The sequence below is a fragment of the Armigeres subalbatus genome, chromosome 1, assembly GCF_024139115.2.
Source record: "Armigeres subalbatus isolate Guangzhou_Male chromosome 1, GZ_Asu_2, whole genome shotgun sequence".
Taxonomy (NCBI): Eukaryota; Metazoa; Arthropoda; class Insecta; order Diptera; family Culicidae; genus Armigeres; species Armigeres subalbatus.
The window spans coordinates 268,737,737-268,761,123 of NC_085139.1; the positions used below are offsets into that span (position 1 = coordinate 268,737,737).

General features: G+C 41.1%; 1 protein-coding gene and 1 long non-coding RNA gene across 3 annotated transcripts; both read right to left on the reverse strand.

The window, feature by feature from the left end:
• Positions 1 to 1,247: 1,247 nt before the first annotated feature.
• Positions 1,248 to 19,888, reverse strand: LOC134207466 (uncharacterized). 2 transcript variants are annotated; one of them, XM_062683180.1, is made up of 6 exons: positions 19,672 to 19,888; positions 19,322 to 19,600; positions 17,262 to 19,237; positions 2,510 to 2,688; positions 2,120 to 2,287; positions 1,248 to 2,027 (listed from the first exon to the last, which is right to left on the reverse strand). In XM_062683180.1, exons 2-6 carry the CDS (start codon positions 19,507 to 19,509, stop codon positions 1,599 to 1,601), a joined length of 2,940 nt encoding a protein of 979 aa, XP_062539164.1. In that variant the 5' UTR covers positions 19,510 to 19,600; positions 19,672 to 19,888; the 3' UTR covers positions 1,248 to 1,598. The 2 variants fall into 2 exon arrangements, with proteins under 2 accessions (XP_062539164.1, XP_062539163.1); XM_062683179.1 differs by having other exon boundaries at positions 19,322 to 19,888.
• Positions 19,889 to 20,129: 241 nt separating this feature from the next.
• Positions 20,130 to 20,819, reverse strand: LOC134213832 (uncharacterized). Its single transcript, XR_009979546.1, has 2 exons — positions 20,551 to 20,819; positions 20,130 to 20,479 (listed from the first exon to the last, which is right to left on the reverse strand). It is a non-coding gene; the product is annotated as an uncharacterized LOC134213832 (long non-coding RNA).
• Between the last annotated feature and the right edge of the window lie 2,568 nt (positions 20,820 to 23,387).

Sequence of the window (23,387 nt, forward strand, 5' to 3'; positions counted from 1 at the left end):
TAACTTTGATTTATCGACAACCGACCATGTTTGGGCGCCAACAACCGAAATAAGCAACCACGCCACGGTATACCGCTATAGCGTTCAATAGTAAATCACAAAATTGAGTAAGTTTACATTAAAAATACGTAATTTAATTTTGCGTTTTCGATCGTCCACTTCATTTTGTAACACTAAGCAAATGAGCGACAAAAACACTTTTGAGTAGGTTTTCACTTTAAGGAGAAATATTTTCTTTATTAAACGAAACATAGGCATCTGTTTGGATCGGTAGTCGACACAAAAATAACGTGCTTACCGCATGCATAACATATGTCAAAATGTCCACAAAGTTATGTCGAGATACCGACATCCGACCAGTGCCGGCAACCGACTACCTTCGCCTACTTCCTAAACGATTCAATCACGGAGAAGACATTTGTGACCCAGCTATAAGGATGCGATAATGGACAAAGGTGTGTAGGTTGAACAAGACGTATGATCCTCGCCTTAAATCGAATATGAAACAAATACGTCCAGGACATGACACAAACACAATCTTGCTAAAAATAAATTATGTTGACACACTGGACGGAATAGATCTAGACTATGGCTGTCGAATAATGCACGTAACGAATTTCAGAACAAATTGATCAAATAGTCAAGAAGCAAGAGATATACATAATTCATAGTTCACGATTCTTACAAGGTTAAAAAACGTCAAACAAATAAGACTAGTTCTAGACCAACATTTGAAAAGGGTGTAACAGCCAAAATTTATTCCTTCTGATTCTTCGTCTACATATATAGCTACAAATAGCAGCAAAAAAAGGACACACCAGGCGACCTATGTTATAAGAATTTCTGCAACCTACCAAACCTAGCTCGAATAATATTTGTTCAAAGAATGAGACACAAATGTACCTACCTTAAGCATCATGTCATTGCAGCACTTTGGAAGATTGTCACATCGAATGTTGCGTTACGAAATTCGTGAACAGTCATCTAGGTTTCAATAACCAATGCTTCATGTTGAGCGTTAGGTTCAACATGACTTATGGTCGGTTGGTTGATGCAAGGATGTTGATGGATATTGAACGAGCGAAAGAGAATTCGGTTGGAGTTCCATTTTTGGTTAACTACAACTTAACGGCATTATTACAATACGTCCACAATTGTTCTTCAAATTGCTGTAAATGTGGGATCCCATATCTGAAAATAAATTGGCGTTCGGTATGTCAATAGAACTAAATAAACTCCATCAAAAATTGCGATACTTACAGTTCTTAGAATGGTTTATTATCTTGATAAGCTTTGCAGTCGTAGCTTGCAGTGTGCTCTTCATTGAATGGCTTGCAAGCATTTGCAAAAAGTTACAAACGGAAAAATCGATGTTTGTGTGATTATCGTCATTTTTTACCGAAAGAAAAACGTACATAAATAAGTAACTATGTCTAACTTTGTATCCCATTTCGAATAGAATTATAAAATGATCACGTTTGCTTCTTTTGTCCCGTATTCATCAATGTTGAGTGTGTCTTGCGCGCACTGTGTAATCCGGAAGTCATCTTCTGGAGAGTTTGTAAATCTTACCTTAAAAATCTCCTCCTCAACCCGCACTATTCCGTCACCATGGCGGATGGCTCCGCTCCCCCGCCTTCCTCTTTCGTCCCATTGTGCTGCAGGTGTGATAGTCCCGGCGGCGGTGAAGCCGCCACCGAGTCGATACTGGTTGACGACGACGAAGACGGCGAAGACGAATCGCTACGGTTCAGGTGCTGATGGCGAAGCTTGGAAGTGACGGCCGCCTCGGTGGAAGATTGCAGCTGCTCTAGGTTTAATACTTTTTCGATCTCACTCAGATCCAGCGAGGCGTTCGCAGTGCGCAACTGTTTGATAATTGCCGACAGGCCGAAGGTCATGGCTGCTAGTAGACGCTCTCGGGTGCTGGCGGGCAGTTTGGCGATCAGCTTGTTAAGAAATTTCACTAGGGCAGCACACTCAGCAGGTTTGGCTTCCGGAGTGACGAGTGGTGGGAGAAGGTGTTTCTGAAATAGGCAAATTGATTAATTAAATTTATCTTTGTTGGGTTTCTTATTGGTATGAATTTAATACGCAATCATAGACAATGGATACTCACCTGCACCACGTGCAGATAGTTTGTCAGACAGGTTTTGAGGCACTCGTAGTGGTTCACGTTGTCCACCAGCAGCACCATAATGATCAGCACCGAGTCATTCATATGTGGGAGCAGTACCGGATCCCGCGCCAGCCGTTCCGCTTCTCCGGCCGTACACTGTACCAGCGTCTGCAAGAGCAATATAATCAAATTTCAGTAATTCATTGAGGGCCATCCACGAAGTACGTCACGCTCTTAGGGGGGAGTTTATAAATTTTGGGGAAAAATTTAAGATGTTTAATACAAAAAGAGTGACAAAGGGGGTAGTGTGAAAATCGCTAATTTTTGCATGACGTACTTTATCGATCTTCCCTTGGTCTCGATGAAAAAATCATCGTCAAAAGAACTTACCTTAGACAGGAATAACCGCACCTGTGTCTGCGTCGAGGCTTCGCTTATAGCGCCCTGATGAAGGAACTTGCCGAACTCCTGTGGCGTCTGGCCAGCAGCGTAGTTGATCCAAACCCGATGGAAGTAGAACTTGGTGATGGGAGCGAAACGTTCCGTTAGTTCCCGGAAGCGACGTTTGGCTGAAATTTACAAAGAAAGAGTTCAATTTAATATCGTGATTTTATATTTTTTTTAAATCTTCATCTCGTCTCGTCTAGTCGTACTCGTTTAACGTGTACCGTGACCTGCCCTAATTCCGCGCATCGCTTAATACCGTGGTTTTCATCAAATATCAGAACTTGGCTATCATGGACATCGTATTATTTGGTGAATTGTTCAAACATATTATGTTTGAACATTTCACCAAATAATGTGATGTCCATGATAGCCAGGTTCTGATTTTTTACGAAAACCACGGTATTAAGTGATGCGCGGAATTAGGGCAGGTCACGGTAGCCACGTAGTAAAAGAAATTACTACTTGTAACGAACGAAACTTCATGTACCTTCACTCATCTTCAATAAACCTATCAACAACAGTCACTTCAGTAACACTGGCAGAGACATAGATGGGACACTATTTGGAGCAATTGTTTTCAGTCATGAGTGAAAAAATGAGGAGTTCATCCGCTTCAGTTACCTCAGATGGGATCATGGAAACACATCTGGCCCGATGTTCTACAGGCAGGAGAATACCCACGTGATAAAATTATCATAGTTGAAAGCTTGGAACATTGTATCAGTCGGACAGCTTCGCAGGTTGCGACCGGTTTATACCTCCGCAACATCAACGTGAGGTTTGATAGTGGGATTAATTAAGTTTTGGCACTCTCTCAGCGAATATTCTGGGAATTTTCAACTATCTCAAGCAATTTGAATGCTATAGGGGATTAGACTGTGGTTCTCATTCGCATACGATACTATTTTCCAGAACCGGGACAGGCACTTATTTGCAGAAAGGGTTAACTGGTCAACCAAGTTGTTGGTGCATGATCTTGTCAACCGAAATAGGTTGCTATGCTGTTTCATCTCTGCAATTGTATAGCACTTCCGGCAGCGGTCCACGTTTTCGTGCAATATATATTGCTTGTAATTGCAGATATGTCCCATATGAGCAAAAATGGAAGAAATATGCTACTACAGGTGCTTATAGTTTTTCCTCGCAAATGATGTCCCGTAAAAAAAAATTAATGTAAATAGATTCAATGTAAATGTAAATAGATTCAATAATTATTATTATTGTCTTTATTTGAGAGGTTTTCAGACCTAGACTGGCTCGGCTCTGGGGTCTATAATTTATTATCCCAAAACTTCACATTTTTGACGCCCTTAACAAATTTTTAAAACTTCGAAATAAACTAAAAATTCGAGACACGACCGCCAATAAGACGTAGGAATACTAGTTTTTATATTGAAATTCGAAATATTTTGAATGACGCTGATATATGGCTGCTTTGGCCGTTGCGGTTATACTGCAGACATCAGACGTACCATGCAGCTTTGAATTGTTAAAGAATGAAAATGTGTGTTTTTCACTAGGCGTCATAAATTCTCTGCGTGTTAAACATAATGGTAGTCCGAAAAAAGAAATAATGTTGACTTCTAATAATTAAAGCAACAAAAACAAAGTCAGAATCGTGTGAGAAAATTGTGCTGGAGTACTATTGACGTCAACTTTAACCAATCGACGATTTGCGGCTGAAACGCGATAGACGCCATCTATGCGAATACATTTTCGCAGCATCTCCCTTCGATGAGCGCTTGCGCAGCTATCGACGCCAAGCGAATACGATTTGCACTTTGGAGGAAATTCTTTCGTTTGCGCTGGCTCCAACGAACGGCGTCATTGAGCTGCAGCGCGCGCAGATGGGTAACAATATTGATTTGTTGCCATTCATCCCTACATCACTACCGACTGAATAGGTTCTCACTTCTGACATACCATGTGAGGCTGACTTGGATGTTCACTCTACTCTCCTTTGACATGCCTCGAGGTGTCGATAGCGATAGGTACCAACAGTTCTACGCTACGACCCTCCTACATCGGCATGTTCAGTCCTTCCAGTGACTTCCAGTGCAGTGGCTCCCAGTCCCAATGCCGCTGTGAAAACTTCGCTGTTGAAGTGGTTGGCCATCCACCCACGGACCTGTTAGGGATCCCAGGACCTCGGATCTTGAAGCGAATCACAAGGAGATCACTATTGGTATAACCCTCATTCACCCTCCAGTCCAAGTCTGGTGCCAGACCAATACTGACAAACGTTACGTCAATTCATGACTCGACCCCGTTCCTTCTGAACGTACAAGCGAAACCATCTTTGACTAGCGCTGCGTCGACCTTCGCTAGCGCCTCTAGTAACGGTAGAACCCCTCGATTGGTGCAGTGGCTCCCCCACTCCACTGCTAAGTGTTAGTGCTATGCCAATCTCCTGCTATGACGACCCTCCTAAGCCTAGCGGTAAGATATATATAAAGCAAGACCATGCTGAGGGTGACTAGGTTCGATTCCCGGTGCCGATCTAGGAAATTTTCGGAATGGCAATTGTCTCGACTTCCCTGGACATAAAAGTATCATCGTGTTAGCCTCATGATATACGAATGCAGAAATGGTAACTTGGCTTAGAAACCTCGCAGTTAATAACTGTGGAAGTACTTAATGAACACTTCTTTATTGAGGCTTCGCCGCCATGAGCCTCTGGGTCTGCCTCTGCTGCGATGTCCCGCTGGGTTCCAGTCTAATGCTTGTTTACAGATTTCGTTTCCGTCCCTACGTAGAGTGTGGCCGACCATGCCCCACTTCCGATCCCGAATTTCTGTTGCTATCGGCCTCTGGTGACAACGACGATGGAGCTCGTTGTTTGAGATTCAGTTGTGAGGCCAACAGGCCCGAATTATATCCGCAGCCATCTGTTAATGAACACCTGCAGCCGTTGAGTGTTCTCCACTGATACACACCATGTTTCGCTAGCGTATAACAGCTCAGAATTCACGTTAGAGCTGAAAATCCGTATTTTGGTGCGTTCACTTATCTGCCTGTTTTTTCAGATATCTCTTAAACTCACAAAGGCAGCCCTTGCTTTCTCCTCTGATTGCCCGGCTACTGTGAAACTGGAAGGGGTCACTGTGTTTAAATCCAACGATTTGGTTTTGTTGACGTTGATGACTAAACCTGCCGAAGAGGAGCGCTCGGCAAGGTCGTTGAGCTTACTCTGCATATCAGAGCGCCGTTGAGCGAGGAGTGCAACGTCATCAGCGAAGTCGTTTAGGTGCCCCATGATTATAGGCTGACATAACAGCCCGCATAACGGTCAATCGCATCTACCAGAATCTCATCGATAACGATGAGGAACAGTAACGGTGATAGAATACATCCTTGCCTCACACCAGCTACGACCCGGACAGAGCGACGTATGAATTTTTGCCTGCAGAAGCAGACGGGTCGTTTTGAGAAATTGGCATTGACCTAATAAAAATCTTTCTGAGCTTCTTTTGTTTGATGGAAATTGGAAATATGATTCAAACGCTATTAATGGGAAACTGCAAATTTCAAAAACTACTTCGACACAAGATTTAACTACTGCACACGATGTTTAAGTGGCCATCATAGGCTAGTCCATTGTCGGTCTGTGTCCTAGTAGGGGGAACGTAAGGGCAGGTTTAGTCTTGCAAAAATAAGCTACCAGGTAGCTCCAACTGAACACCCAATAAAAAAAAGTTAGAAATGAGAAGTGATAAGCGTGAAATGAGAAATGAGAAGTGAGAGAAGCTGGGAATGACGAAGTCGTGGATGTAGATCGCAAGTTATGACTCAAGGACGGTTTGGATGATCTAATGCATCCCGAAAAAAAAACTTGTTTTATCATTTCTCCATTATTAATCACGAAAACAAATGAAACATATCATATTCACTGGGTAATACCGATTGGAAAAATTTGTACTTGGGAGGGTCAAAGAAAGTCACCTCCCAAAAACTGTAACTGTACAGCTTTGTTTTCCATACAAAATTGTCATGTTTGACGATCAATATCTCGATTCCTAGCAATTAGATTGGTTTACTTTTTTGTCCTCCAGTCTTAAGTGACTTGATTTTCAACCCAATGAATGTTATTTATATGCAGTGTTGTTGTTTATGACCTTTTCAGCCCAAAATAATTATAACGAACACCACTTTTATATGAAGCTCAGGCAGCAATCCGGCCAAGGCGCTCAGAGCAAATCCTGACGACGAGTGACCATAAAGGCCTAACGTCATCTGGACGAAGCAGATCGTGGTGCAGAGGAGCACGAAAGGCATCGACTCGAGAAGGCGACTTCTCGGCACAAAAAGGCGAAAGGCACCAACCAGACACAAGTCGCCGGGCCGCAGTCGGCTGGTGCCATTGGCACAATGGACGAAAAATCCCTGGCAGCTGGTCAGTATGCCAAAGCGGAAGTCGAGCGCATCTCGACCCGCACACAAGGATAGAGGCGAGACCTTGTTGGTGAAAACTGAAAAGGATAAGTCTGGACCAACATTCGAAAAGGGCGTAACAGCCAAAATTTATTCTTTCAGATTCTTCATCTACATATAAAGCTATATATGTGGACAAAGAATCGGAGGGAATAAATTTTGGCTGTTACGCCCTTTTCAAATGTTGGTCTAGAAGTAAGCCGAATTCCTTAAATCGATGCAGGTGGCCGAAAAGCTTTCGGCGTTGGGTCAGGTCGTGTGAAACGTCAGACACACCAACACCGGTAAAATTATCTTGGTTCTGAAACGTGGAGTGCAAGCTAGCGGGACGGACTACAGGAAGCTGCATCAAGAGGTCTTGGGGGACAGCGCAGAGGTAAGGTCGTTGAGGGCGGAAGTGACCCTCCAGTGCAAACAACTGGACGAGGTTACGAACGCGGACGACGTCGTCTCTGTCGTCAGAGACCAATGCGGTCGAGAAGACTTCTGTACTAAGAGGCGGTTCCTTTGGTACGCAGCACAGTGGTTCCATTCCCCTAGGAGGGCGGTCATAAATATAAATTACGGAAGTTATATGGTAAAATGGTGTACTTTTAGTATTTTTCAGGTTAAACAGCCTATTTTTTAGTTATTTGGTAGGCTCAGTCATTATCATACTTTACGGAGCCGATTTTAGTGTTATATGCAAAAATCCAACAAACAACGTTCAATTTACATTCTTGAGGAAGATGCGTGGGTGGGAAGATGCTTGTTATTGTGAAAGTAGTAAACGAAAATAAACCTGTTTAATCCACCTAACGGTGTTAATACCTTTCTAGTGCATATGAAAAAATCTCGCTTAACTTTTCAAAAGGACCTAAGTAACATTTTTTTATGAATTAATTTGAATAGCGCAATCAACAGAACAACATGAAAGTTTTTGATTGCAGTACTCCAATTAATTAATGAAAAAAATGTTACTTAGGTCCTTTTGAAAATTTAAGCGAGAAATAGTATTTTTGCCATAACTTTTAGACCCATTGTGCGATCTGGCCAATTCTTATTAGTAAACAAAAGGATATGATTCCACGTCGAACGCAACTTGTTCCGAATAAATCGGTTAAGTCTAGATCAACATTTCTAGACCAACATTTGAAAAGGGCGTAACAGCCCAAATTTATTCTTTTTGATTCTTCGTCTACATATATAGCTATATGTAGGCAAAAAGGTTTAATATATCAATTTAAAATTGAATATAATACTATTATACCACTACAGTGTTGACCCGATTTTGTCACTCCCCGATTTTGTCTACCCCCGATTTTGTCTACCCCCGATTTTATCACGTTTTCGACCCGATTTTATCACGTCCCGATTTTGTCACGTTTTTGACCCGATTTTGTCACCCCAAAAAATTTTGTCATTCTTTTTATTTTCGTAAATAATACCAAAAATAACATTGATTTTCATGAAATAACTTTCACCGCCTGCAGTTTATTACGAACGACTTCTGAGTACCTGCGAAATATTCTGTAAGCAATTTCGACAAGAAATAACGGGTACCGTTCACACATTTGGCCTTTCCAAGGCATAAAATGATTCATATTTGTGGAATGAATTTCAAAAAATGAAAATATTTTTTTCCAATTTTGTCACATACCCTGTTTTATCACCTCAAAATTCACCAGGGGGTGATAAAATCAGGATATTACTGTATATACTATTTATACTATTTAATAATCTGCACACATATAGCTCTTGAATGACAGCTAAAAATTTAAATATCTTCTCAGAGATGTCTGAGAATGGAAATCGGGGAGAAACATGCTTTTCAGTCTAATAAAGTTGACCATGATAAAGAAAACATAATACTCGTGATCATCAATTTTGATAATTTTTTACCATCGATTATTTATTTCCAAGCTCAGTCGCAGACTGTGGTATTAACTGAAATGCCATTTAGGCAGCAGCCAGAAATATGAATACACTTAAAGGATATTCAAAAAGAAATTGAAGCGGTACACGATTAAATTGAGCAGAAAATATGATATCTGTTAAACAAACATAATTTTGTTATTTGTTTACCCTTAGCTTTCTCGTGGACGGTTGCAGCTGAAATAGCCTTTAGATGAAAGATAGGAGTGTAAATATTTACTCAGAGGATGTTTCTGGAGGGGATTTGAAGGGGAAACATACTTTCTTAGTGGATGAAGAAGATAACAAAATTGAGTAGAAAATTGTGTTTTCGTCAAAGAAACTTAGTAAAGCTATTTGTTTACCATTTGTTTGGTCGCAGATGGTCGCAGCTGAAATAGCCTATAAACGACAGATTAGAGTGTAAATATTTACTCACAGGATGTTTGTGGAGGAGATTTCAAGGGGAAACATATTTTCGTAAAGGATGAAGATATCAAAATTTAGAAGAAAACTGTTTTTCCGTCCAAGAAACATAGAAAAGTTATTTGTTTACCATTTGCTTGGTCGCAGATGGTCGCAGCTGAAATAGCCTTTAGATGATAGAGAATAGTGTAAATATTTATTCAGGAAATGTTTCTGGAGGGGATCTGAAGGGGAAACATATTTTATTGGTGGATGATAATAATGAAATTCAGAACAAAATTGGGAATCCGTTCATCAAACACAGTAGAGTTTTTCGTTGACCATTTGCTTGGTTGCTGATGGTCCCTACTGAAATAGCATGTAGATGACAGATTCGAGTGTAAATATTTACTCAGAGGATATTTCAAGAGGGAATTCAAAGGTAAAACATAAATTCCATGAGGTATGCCAACATTTTCACGTATAGTTCATTTGACTGGATTATCTTAAATTCGAAGCCTTATACAGATCAGATAAATTCTACAAAAATGACGATTGCATCTTAAATAGTATACCATAAAGTAGCAGTTTAGGGATAACTTGTTGAATTTCGATAAATTCATGTTTTTGTATTTATGACCTATGGGGGAACCACTGTGGCGCAGGTAGCCTACCTTAGGTTACCGGTCGCGGAAACCAATAATGTTATGTAGTGATGGAAATTGAAAATCGGCTCGTCAGTATGCCCAGTAAACAAACTACAGCCTTCAATAGACAGGTGCTATCTGTGCTTAGAGTCGGGCCACAAGTCCTACAATTGTTAGGGCCCAGACCGTAGCAACATGTGTTGTCGTTGTGGTGAAGAAGGGCACAAGATGCCGGAATGCGATAAGGCACCAAAGTGCCTCATCTGCGCCAGCAAAAAGCAAGCCTGTAACCACGTTATGGGTGGACCTTCGTGTCCCATCGGAGAGACAAACAAGAAGAAGCCGTGCAATTACCACAGCTGCTGTGGCAGTCAGTCTCGGAGACGAGGACCAATGTCACCATCCTGTCCGACCCGTACAACGTCCCTGTCGATAACGGCAATTGGTCGCGATAGCCAAGATCAATGGTGTGTTCTACTGTAGCTGCTATGCCCCACCAAGGTGGCCATTAGAACAGTTCCACCAGATGATCGATAGGCTATAGTCCGACTTAGTAGGTCGTAAGCCGGTCGTCATAGATTCTTCTTCATTGGCATAACATCCCCCCACTGGGATATTGCCGGCTCGCAGCTTAGTGTTCTTCAAGTACTTCCACAGTTAACCAGTGTCCTGGAGGAACTTCCGGAGGAATTCCTGGAGGAACTTCCGGAGGAATTCCTGGAGGATCTTCCGGAGGAATTCCTGGAGGATCTTCCGGAGGAATTCCTGGAGGATCTTCCGGAGGAATTCCTGGAAGATCTTCCGGAGGAATTCCTGAAGGAACTTCCGGAGAAATTCCTGGAGGAATTTCCGGAGAAATTCCTGGAGGAATTTCCGGAGAAATTCCTGGAGGAACTTCCGGAGGAATTCCTGGAGGAACTTCCGGAGGAATTCCTGGAGGAACTTCCGGAGGAATTCCTGGAGGAACTTCCGGAGGAATTCCTGGAGGAACTTCCGGAGGAATTCCTGGAGGAACTTCCGGAGGAATTCCTGGAGGAACTTCCGGAGGAATTCCTGGAGGAACTTCCGGAGGAATTCCTGGAGGAACTTCCGGAGGAATTCCTGGAGGAACTTCCGGAGGAATTCCTGGAGGAACTTCGGAGGAATTCCTGGAGGAACTTCCGGAGGAATTCCTGGAGGAACTTCCGGAGGAATTCCTGGAGGAACTTCCGGAGGAATTCCTGGAGGAACTTCCGGAGGAATTCCTGGAGGAACTTCCGGAGGAATTCCTGGAGGAACTTCCGGAGGAATTCCTGGAGGAACTTCCGGAGGAATTCCTGGAGGAACTTCCGGAGGAATTCCTGGAGGAACTTCCGGAGGAATTCCTGGAGGAACTTCCGGAGGAATTCCTGGAGGAACTTCCGGAGGAATTCCTGGAGGAACTTCCGGAGGAATTCCTGGAGGAACTTCCGGAGGAATTCCTGGAGGAACTTCCGGAGGAATTCCTGGAGGAACTTCCGGAGGAATTCCTGGAGGAACTTCCGGAGGAATTCCTGGAGGAACTTCCGGAGGAATTCCTGGAGGAACTTCCGGAGGAATTCCTGGAGGAACTTCCGGAGGAATTCCTGGAGGAACTTCCGGAGGAATTCCTGGAGGAACTTCCGGAGGAATTCCTGGAGGAACTTCCGGAGGAATTCCTGGAGGAACTTCCGGAGGAATTCCTGGAGTAACTTCCGGAGGAATTCCTGGAGGAACTTCCGGAGGAATTCCTGGAGGAACTTCCGCGCCATACAAGGAGAAAACAAGTTTTGCTTTAAACTACACGGTAAAAAATGTACACGTCCATGCGAACTGTTCTGCATTTGAATATGCACTACTTTGGAATAGAGCTGTGCGCCGCCGCGCCGCGCCGCGGCCGCCGACGATTTTTATGCGCCGCCGCCGCCACCATTTTTGACCGGCGCGCCGCTGCCATTTTTTGACCGCGCCGCCGGTGAGTTTAGGGCGCGCCGCTGAAATAATTTGAATGCCGTAGCCTGGGGATAGTTTTGGGAGATCATCCCCCTCACCCAATTTGTTAAAAGAAAAATTCCGTTCAAACCCTTATACATTTGAAAAATTTCGGCTGCGCCGCTGAAAAGATCATGTACACTAGAGTGATTCAAATTTTGACTTTTTTGCCCCCGATACTTAATCGATTTCATTTGCCTTTTTAATAACCCACCTAAATTTTTAGCTAATTTGGATGTTAATTGAGTGAGCACGCGCGGTTTGAAGTTTGTATGAAAATTGCTATGAAAACAGTAACTTTCATGGAAAACCGTTCCCCAACGCTTCCCTTCAAGCTCTAACAACATATAAGTACATCGGAAACATGAGAAATTTTACAAGGAAACAGGCCGTCTTTGTTGCGAAATGATTTGATGCTTGCAAGAAAAGTTATTAAGGGAATTCTGAATTGTGGGAACTTCAATTTAACACGTAAAAAATAACATCCATATCAATAATGAGCATTTTTGTTTTCTTCATAACTTTGCTTCCAAATGAGAAATCGCTTCGCAACAACAACCGCCTTCCAGCTTGAGAAGCATTCTGTGTGGTCAATATGTTGATTATAATTAAATAGTTCATGGGCCACCTCACGGAACGGTCTTCAACATAAGGGTCAGTTTTCACAGTAATTTCCATACAAACTTCAAATGACGTGTGCACAGTCAAATTACATCCAAAATTGCTAAAAATTTAGGAGGATTATTAAAATGGCAAATGTAATCGTTTAAGCATCGGGGAGCAAAAAAGTCAAAATTTGAATCACTCTAATGTACACTCAAACCTCTTTTTATGTTACTTTGATGTTAGGATGCAAAAAGAATTTCCGTTATGATTTCTTGTTTTTCTTTTAAATGATCGTAGAATTCTTTTCAATATGTTACATAGCAATCCACAGGCCCTAATTAAATTAATTAATTAAATATGTTATTGCCAGGTTCGTTTCAAGTCTTCCAATAATTTCCTGGAGTTTAGGCTTTCAGATCTCGACGAGTAAACTAATATTTTAGGGTTTATATTTCAATACTCCTAGCGATCAAATTGGACTTACGTTAAACATGTGTTCCATTACAGGTAACCCAGAATCCCGCGACCTTAAGATCTATACGGGTAATGAAAGATCTATTAGCTCCTTTTTGAAATAAAACATGCTCTGTTTGCTCCTTCTGGAAATGAACATACTGCAAGTGACGTTTTGGATCAAATAGCATTTGACTTCTTGTTTAAGGCTTATCCAATTTGGTTATATGGATCATATAGAGCAAGATCCAATTTTGGAACGATCTAATAGCCAATAGGGCGTATAGTCAAGGGAATTCTCGGAAGACCTGGAGTAGAATAATGTTTGAGGGTATATCCAATTTGGTTCTATTGAATACAAAGCGCATTATCCATTTTGAAAAAGAGATAAGGCCGTTTGGATAGGCGTGCAGACCTTCATGCCTAAACTCCAGTGAATTTTTGGATGAACTGTAATGGAAAAGTTGTTGAACTTGTTTATGTGAAATTTACTCAAAGCAATAGACTTTTTCTATTTAAATTATGGAATTTCATTTTGATTTTTTTGTGGAAAGTCCAATTCTATGGACCACAGTCAGCATAAACGCACAAAAAAAGCTCTCAAGAAGCTCAAAGCCTATACTTCAGGCAATTCTGGGATGCATATTTTTTTCTATATCGGTAAGGATGAGTCTTTTCTAATTATTATAAAAATTGGAAAACGATCCGTTGCGCTTAAGAGTAGCTCAAGAGTAGCTTAGAAAATGAAAATATTCTGGATCATTGTATTTGAACGAGTCATCCATCAACAAAATTTTCTCGCTATGCCACTAATTTGCCAGATGTGCTATCATATTTAAAGAAATATAATTTTGAAACTGATGACAGACACGATGTAATGTGCTATCAAATAGTTCATTCAATTCTAGATTTGGCATTCGTTTTTTGATTATTCAAAACATAGAATACCCTACTAAGTTTTCTTTTTCATAGACTCACTCATTTTATAACCACTGACTATGATAACTGCGTACCAAAAAACATAATAAGTCTTGATTGTACTGATATTTTCCGCTAAAAGTGCTTCTCAGTTGATCGTTGGTATTATGTCTACGTGTGCTTTTATTTAAATCATCAAAAATATGTTCAGCTTTACGGTTGGTTTATAGTTGGGAAAATGTAAATAAAAACTTACAGACCCATATTCATTCGAAAGATGACAGCGCAGAGCCGAATATGAATATGTTTAAAAGTGAAGTGACAAAGAAGGCCGATAGGCTTCAGGAAAAACAGGGTAAATGACCCAATAGTGGAGGAACTAAGCACTTCCCCTCACTGTTTTAGCTCTTAAAACTGATACATATTTTGTTTCGCTTATTTTGTGGGTGTATTCAAAAGCTTTTGGACTTACTTTTCTTGCAGTCGGGAAACCATCTCAACAATATTTCTAATTGTGCTCTAAAATTAAACCACCAATTATTAGTACAGTGTTCCAATAGTTGCGGTATTTTTTAAATTTGTGTTCCTATAGTTGCGAATCCCATTGTTTTTCTATGGGACTCGCAACTATAAGAGCACTACCGTAACTATTGGTGCAAAGACGGAAAATATTAAAGTGTTTTAATGATGATTACCTATTTTGGATGAATTCCGTGGATGTTTCTCTTTGAATAGTGTGTGATATGTCAAGCAAACGATAGATCATGTAGACTACTGCGATTAATTCGTAGATTTGACATAACATGGACTACCGCAACTATTGGTACACCCACAACCATCGGATCAATTACCCTAATCGATTATTTAAAGCTCTGATCAGCATAGGATTTCTGGCAATGACAAAACCATTATTAAGCCATTTCACACATAGCCAGACATATTTCTGAGCATCTTTTTACATAACTGGTATCAAACCAGGAAATCCCCCAGGCACATGGAAAAAGTTTTTCTTCCGAAACTCTGGAAAATTAATTTCTGGGATTATGAAATTCTGGGAACTGCGCCACCAGAGATTTTTTCCTTAGAAGTTATAGAGATTCAAGACTCCTCCAAGAATTTGGGAGTTCCCACTAAGAATTTCGAGGGTTTGCTCCGTTAAGAATTTTGGACTCCTTAATTCTGAGAAAATCTCCTCCCAGAAATTATGCAAACTTCATTCTTCAGCAATTCTGGGAAACTCGTATTCCAAGAATACAGGGTTATACTTTCTTTAGAAGTTCTTGAGAATTCTTACCCAGTGGTTCTGATCATTTATCATACTCTACAGCGACTTTTTGTAGCATACTTTCGAGGCACAAATTAACAGAAAAACTGGAGATCGATATGTTCTGTTCAATTTTATTGATGTGTTACTTATGTATTCTGATTGTTGTATTATGAGCATATTTTATCCCATGTTTGTCCGTATAATAATTAGATTGAGCTTACATTGTTATTCTTATAGTCATTGAGACATCAGAAATTAAAAAGAAGAAATAAAAATATAAATTTTTCTTCTCCCCAAGAATTTCTTCTTCAGAAATTCTCCTAAATACTCAATTAGGAATTTCCAAAGGTCAGGGCATTTCATCTCGCACGAATTTCGAGGAATCCCTCTTCCAGAAATTAAGAAGAATTCACCCTTGAGGAATTTGTAGGAATTTATCCTCCGAGGATCCAGGCGAATTATTCATCCCATCCCAAAAAAATCTAGATTATTCTCTCTCTAATAACTCTGGGAATTTCTCCCTCACGAATTATGAGGAAATCTTTTCCTATGAATTATAGGAAATTTCTTCTCCTTGTACTCTGGGGAATTCCATAAATAGGACTTCTAAAAAGTTCCTTCTGCTAGAATTCCAGTGAAATTGTAAGAGAAGAGATGTTTATACTCCCAGTTTTTGTAATTCCCTCCAAGAATTCCTAATCTATGAGTATTAGGGTTTTCCTTGTCCAGAATCTCTGAGGAATGAATAATACGTGTCCCAGAATTTCTGTACGGGATACTCCTGGAAAATTTCCATCATCTGATCTGTTTTGTTAGCATTACATCCCCCATTTAAAAATTTCCGTATCACAGCTTGGTGTTCATCAAGCACTTCTACAATTTTTATCTGCTAGGTTTCTAAGTAGATTCACTATTTTTGCATTTCTGTGCCATAACACTAACACGATGATGCTCATATGTATAGGGAAAAACTTACACTGTACCATGAAATGGATCCAGTCACCTTCTACATGGCTTAGCTTTGTGGCCGGCAGACTAAGGAAGGCATAATTCAGGATTTTTGATAGTATTTTCAGTAGGAATCAAGAACCCTTCCAGACGAACTGTTAAATAAATTCATGAAGAAATTTCAAGAAGAATTCCTGAAGAGAAAGTAAAGAAATTCCTAAAGTAATTTTCAAAGGAATCATGGATGCATTTTCTTATTGTATTCCTGAAGGATTATTTAACAGCGTTAGCATTGAGCATTGCATTAGCATTGATCAGTTCGCACAAATTCGTAGGTGGTACAAGCCAAGACTATTGTATGAGAGTAGCATCACTTTCATCCGTTACCACAGATATTTATTTGGGACTAATTACTCTCCACTCCACTCTCCAATAGTCGAGATATGTCATGGCCACGTCCTTGCGAATGCTGAGGAAAGGGAAGGGTGGTTTGTTGGACACCTACTTAAGAAAGATGCAGAGAACTCTACGACCTCTCTCATAGATGCCACGGGAGGTTTTGGGTTTGTGTGGAAAGTTATAACAGTAGGAATCGTTTTGGTAGAACGTGAAACACAGAAAGAACTAAGATAAAAATACAAAGTAGGAAAGGGACTGGATTTGAACCCATGACCTCCTGTTTATAAGGCAGAAGCGGTAGCCATTAGACCACAGAGCTCCTCTGAAGGATTATTTAACAGCGTTCAATATAAATTATGCTTATTGTCATTAATGCACGAGACATGCAAATAATATTCCAAAAAAAGTATTGCTCGTCAACACCGTAGAAATAATAATTTTGAATCGCGCCGATTCGAGCCGCCGCCGGGAAAGACCGCGGCGTGGCGCCGGCTAAGTCGCCGCCGCCGTTAGAATATTGCGTTCACGCCGCCGCCGGTTCAAAGTGGATCGGCGAACAGGTCTACTTTGGAATCAAATCAATATCAATAGCTGAGCTCGTCGCATTCAAAGACCACCACTTCCATTTGACGTGCACAATGTTTTAAATATAAAACAACAAAATTTTAAAAAATAGAATTACCTCTGCTCAGATTTGAATAACATACCTTTGCTTGAAAGTCCTTCGTCTTATACTTACATTCTTCCTTGAGCGCTCGCAACGTCCGCACCGGCCCGGATATGATCTTCAAAATCTTCTCGAGCAGCACGATTCGCTCGATCCCCTGCGGATGAACCGGCTCCAATTTGGTAACGTCGAACCGCAGCTTTTCGGAAATTTCAGCCAGCTTGAGCGTCACCTGCTTCAGGCTGTCCAGCTTGAACACATGGAGATTCTTGTCGACGACCAGATGCATTAGGCCGAGCACTTCCGTCAGCGCGACAAAGTTGGATTTGCGGAAGGCTTCGTCGGCACCCTGCAGCAGGTAGCCCTGGAGGAAGTGGTTCCGCTCGAACAGATCCAGTCCGTACAGTTTCAGGACGAACACCGAGAGCGAGTTGGATTTGATGATTTCGAACTGGTCGGAGAGTAACGAGCGGACCTGGGCGCTGAGATAGGGCACGGCCAGCGATTTGGTTTTGGCAATGACCTGCGTAATGGCGTAGATGTAGTTGGCATTGTTGAAACTGGAGTCGTACAGGGAACGGGTAAGACGTTGATAGAAGAGCGACGGGCACTGGAAGATTAGCCGGAATGGGATGTCGGACTCGTCGGCGCCGAGCTGCATCGAGGCGGAGTTGAAACGGTTGGTGTATTCGACGATTTCTTCGACCAGAGTGGGTGTTCGATAGCGATCGTACTCAAGGCCGTAAGTTGCTATCATGAATTTGATCAGCGAGTTGGCTTCCTCTAGGAGAAGATAGTCTACGGATTTTAGGATTAGTTGGCGCAGTTTGATGGCCTCATCGGACGGTTCGTCCGATTCCATTTCGTCTGCTTCGACTGGTCGATTGTCGTATTCGATTAGTTTCCGTACGTTGTCTCCGGAGATCAGATCCATGTTTTGCTCGATAAGCTCCAGACATTCGCTGTTACCAAAGACTTGCGTTCCTCGGCGGAGGAATTCGTTGAAGAAAAGCTTTCTTTCGAAGATTTCCCGGGTTGTCTCCAGTTTCTCCATCAAATCTCGCATGGACAATTCCATGGCTTTTTCAGCTTGGGATTTTGGTCGTAGCGAGATAGCAGGTAACTGTTTCAAAACGTTGTGCTGCAAGATTTTTATGTCTTTGAGCATTTCGCACAACCTGAATGCCGATTCGCCAATAAATTGCTGAAGAGAAATCTTCTCGTCTTGGTTTCCTGCACTTATCTCGATCTCCACCCAATACATAAACCCATCGATGGTTACTTCCATGACGCAGGTCTGCAGCGTGTTCAGAAGGCAATTGTTAATTTTCATAAGGTAACTGTCCGTCCCTTGTGAGTACTGCTCCGGAATTTCCCTCTTCGGAACGTGCTCTTCACCCATAATCTCGAAAATTTTCATTTTCTCATCGACTTTAAAAAGGCTCTTGTTCAGATACAGATCCATACAGTAAAGTACAATGCCGAACATGTGCTTCAACGCAAATCCGTAATATCGGTGCATACTCAACTTGGACCACCGCTCGAATTTGCTCATATCCGGGGTGTTAAAGTACCGAAGCAGTTCCATCAAATAGTCGAACAACTTCGCAAGCGTGCGCTGCTGCTCCACGAACCGATTGCGGTCGATCTTCTTCCAATCATTATCCGTCCGGCAGATACTGAAATAGACCGCCTTCACCATCGATTCGACCCGCTCCAAAATCTCGTACGGCTTGGAGAACTTCAGACTTGTAACCGCCTGGTCCACGAACTGCATCATGAACCATTGTGGCGTGTACGAAAGAATCTCGTAGAAATACTCATCCAGGCTCGCACCCCAGATGCAATTAATTAGCAGACACTTCGTCAGCTGCGGAATCGTATTCAACAGGTGGCACAGCTTCGTATCCTTGGCCAAATCAAACTTGAAGCTGACGTCGGTGTTCAGGACCATAAACAAAGTAATCTTCCGCAGCTGATGCTCGCACTCAGGAATCGGTTTGTTGTTTTCGTTTAGATACCGCCGGATGCGAAGGTATTTCAACAATCTGAGGGCGTGATTCAAAAATTGTTATTCAAATAAATGCTAATAAACGTAGGAGCGATTTACAAAAACAACAAAAGATACCCACCTGGCCACAATCTCGATAATGTACGGTTCATTCCCGCCATGGAATACGATCTTGTCGAACGTCCGGACAAATTGATTCGTGTGATTGAAAATCATCTGCAGCTTGGCAAAGTCCTCGCAGAACTCCATCTCGTCGTCGTGGTCGCTGAACTTTTCGATTTCCCGCAGCAGATCGGACCACTCTTTCATTATCCAGCTCAAATCACAACATCCGCGCGCGCTCAACGATCAGTGAAAGCAGCAGCCTTGAATTTGCGCGAGGGCGGAGCACCACCTGGAACTGTTGATGCACGCTTCTTTTGTTTACCGACAAACAAAATGCACCTCGCAGGCAAGCGGCAATATAAATACCTTCAAATCCGTCCACTCCACGAAATTCCACCGCCCTGACCGCGATGAATGTCCACAGAAGCCCGTTAGGCTCACTTTGCACCGGAGTTCTTGAACTACGGAGTGGAAAAACACTGCAAAAAGTTGTAAAACAAGAAGCGTCGCACTTTTTGCGCCCAGACGAAATGAACGAGACACTTTTTGTGTCGCTTTTGTCTTCCGACAGTGCAGCAGTGTGCGAGAGACGGTTGGGGGAGGAGACAACACGCGCGGTTTTCCGTTCACGCTCGTCTGGCTCAACTCAAATTTGGGTCAGTTTAACTCAAAATCGGAAAAACTGGCTCAAGACAAAATTGAGTTCATGGCCTTGAACTCAATTTTGAGTCATGGTGTAAGATATTTAATTTTGAGTTATATCTACTCAATTTCATAAAATCGATTATATATGAAATTGAGTTTGTCAAACTAAAAGAAGCTCATTATTATCATTTTTTGTTTTCAAAGCAAAAAATACAAATTTTATTTACGTTTATTAAAGTGAATGAATACATAAATTGAAAATAGCTTATATAATTATAATAATGTCGTATCTTGTCGTATAAAACTCGGCATGAAGGAGTCTTCAGAATTTCCGAATTGGCCAATTTCATTTACATCTCGGGGGGATATTTTAGGTTCCAATTCTGCATTGTTTTGCGCCGAGCATCTGGGAGTCTTCACCGGTTTGTCCGACGTCTTCCAGTAACATTGGATTTTTCTATTAGGTCGTCCAGTCATTAACTTTCTCCAAAATTCATCAATTCGCTATCCGGAAAGTTTGGAAGTAACTCTATAAATTCGAATCAAAAAAGGTTATTATTTTAACTTTATTCATGAATATGAAACATGTCAGAAACTTACTCTATAAGCAGAAGTGACCGCTTCTTGCCATCTTTGCCATAAGACCACTCTTTGACTTGGCTATTACCGTTGCGAGCAAAGACAGGATTACCGATACGGAGATGGCGAGTTTTATTTCCGATATCTGGCCTATGGGCCTGTATAGGATGGGATGGAAAACATTCTCGGGTCGAGTGTATCTGTTGTGCTTGCCACACAACATGTATCTTATGCAAAAAACGAACATAAACAAATTATTCCAATAAATAATTGTGGAAATGGTAATAGAACACAAGTTGAAATGCAGGCCAAGTTCCAGTTGGAATTGTAGAGCCATTGAAGAAGAAACCTGTATGAGTAATTGAACTGAATGTGAAAAACATACAAGTTGCTGACGTATGTTGGCTAAACTTACCGAGAAACCTACGTATTTTTAATTACTATATTTTCCCACTAAAGATTTTCACTCATATCACATATCTGTGCTCATTTAAAACGTTTAGATTGAGGTTTGGACTTCGCCATTTTTCTAACATTTTCTCGGTGAACTCAGTTTCATATTTTAGCCTTTTTATATTATTTTGAGTGACAATTACTCAAATTCATACAAGCTCGTCTGGCTCAACTCAAATTTGGGTCAGTTTAACTCAAAATCGGAAAAACTGGCTCAAGACAAAATTGAGTTCATGGCCTTGAACTCAATTTTGAGTCATGGTGTAAGATATTTAATTTTGAGTTATATCTACTCAATTTCATAAAATCGAATATATATGAAATTGAGTTTGTCAAACTAAAAGAAGCTCATTATTATCATTTTTTGTTTTCAAAGCAAAAATACAAATTTTATTTACGTTTATTAAAGTGAACGAATACATAAATTGAAAATAGCTTATATAATTATAATAATGTCGTATCTTTTCGTATAAAACTCGGCATGAAGGAGTCTTCAGAATTTCCGAATTGGCCAATTTCATTTTACATCTCGGGGGATATTTTAGGTTCCAATCCTGCATTGTTTTCCGCCGAGCATCTGGAAGTCTTCACCGGTTTGTCCGACGTCTCCCAGTCACATTGGATCTTTCTATTAGGTCGCCCCGTCATTAACCTTCTCCAAAATTCATCAATTCGCTATCCGGAAAGTTTGGAAGTAACTCTATAAATTCGAATCAAAAGGTTATTATTTTAACTTTATTCATGAATATGAAACATGTCAGAAACTTACTCTATAAGCAGAAGTGACCGCTTCTTGCCATCTTTGCCATAAGACCACTCTTTGACTTGGCTATTACCGTTGCGAGCAAAGACAGGATTACCGATACGGAGATGGCGAGTTTTATTTCCGATATCTGGCCTATGGGCCTGTATAGGATGGGATGGAAAACATTCTCGGGTCGAGTGTATCTGTTGTGCTTGCCACACAACATGTATCTTATGCAAAAAACGAACATAAACAAATTATTCCAATAAATAATTGTGGAAATGGTAATAGAACACAAGTTGAAATGCAGGCCAAGTTCCAGTTGGAATTGTAGAGCCATTGAAGAAGAAACCTGTATGAGTAATTGAACTGAATGTGAAAAACATACAAGTTGCTGACGTATGTTGGCTAAACTTACCGAGAAACCTACGTATTTTTAATTACTATATTTTCCCACTAAAGATTTTCACTCATATCACATATCTGTGCTCATTTAAAACGTTTAGATTGAGGTTTGGACTTCGCCATTTTTCTAACATTTTCTCGGTGAACTCAGTTTCATATTTTAGCCTTTTTATATTATTTTGAGTGACAATTACTCAAATTCATAAATCTCAGTTACTCAGCGTTTGACGTCTCAGAAGAAGTTATGAATTTGAGTTAAATCGACCCAAAATTGAGTTCAGCCGGACGAGCGTGTAAATCTCAGTTACTCAGCGTTTGACGTCTCAGAAGAAGTTATGAATTTGAGTTAAATCGACCCAAAATTGAGTTCAGCCGGACGAGCGTGTTTGACAGCAATTTGACGTTTTGTCAGAAGAGCAGAAGCGTCGTTTGAAACAGGGGGCGTTTTTTATTTCGAATGAGATACACGCTCACTCAGTTCTACTCATAATTGAAATTGGCGTAGGACTTGAATAAAAAGATATTTTAGTTACTAGATGAAGATTGTCGCTGTCGTCGTTGTCCGGAACATCTTTTGCTGGCGAGGAAAGGGGATCTAAAGGCTGCCTCACACCTCGGGAAAATTTTCCAGCGGATTTTGAGCCCCGTGTATTTTAAATGGGGCCGGGATTTTGATTTTCCGTGTCCAAATTCCGAAAACATCGCATATGCGAAAATGCATGGGGAAAAAATCCGCGAACCAAATTCCCGAGGTGTGAGGCTACCTTAAATGTCAATGAAGAGACGTTGCATTATGGGAATTTGCAGAGCGAAAAGAAAACACGTGTGTTTCGTAGAATTGTTTTGATTAACTGGCAGGGGGTACACGTTTATTAGCGAGTAGTAAATAGAGGGTTAAGGCTGCCTCACACCTCGGGAAAATTTTCCAGCGGATTTTGAGCCCCGTGTATTTTAAATGGGGCCGGGATTTTGATTTTCCGTGTCCAAATTCCGAAAACATCGCATATGCAAAAATGCATGGGGAAAAAATCCGCGAACCAAATTCCCGAGGTGTGAGGCTACCTTTACAATTGGGTAATTTTAGAAATATAAATTCAGCAGTTACACTACCCGGATAAAAATTAACATTAACTTGTATGACATAACCCATTGAAATACAATAGATTGTGTGGTAAGCAATACAAACAATTGTACGCTTATTGTAAAATTTTCGCGGTTGTAAACGATCTTTATTGTACTTACATTAAAAGTACAG

Bases quoted from the DNA above. Each gene is read 5' to 3' on its own strand.
- LOC134207466 (XM_062683180.1), bottom strand. From the start codon at position 19,509: ATGAAAGAGTGGTCCGATCTGCTGCGGGAAATCGAAAAGTTCAGCGAC. The intron at 19,238-19,321 runs GTGGGTATCTTT...TCACGCCCTCAG, and splicing joins ATTATCGAGATTGTGGCCAG to ATTGTTGAAATACCTTCGCA. The intron at 2,028-2,119 runs GTGAGTATCCAT...TGCCTATTTCAG, and splicing joins ACTATCTGCACGTGGTGCAG to AAACACCTTCTCCCACCACT.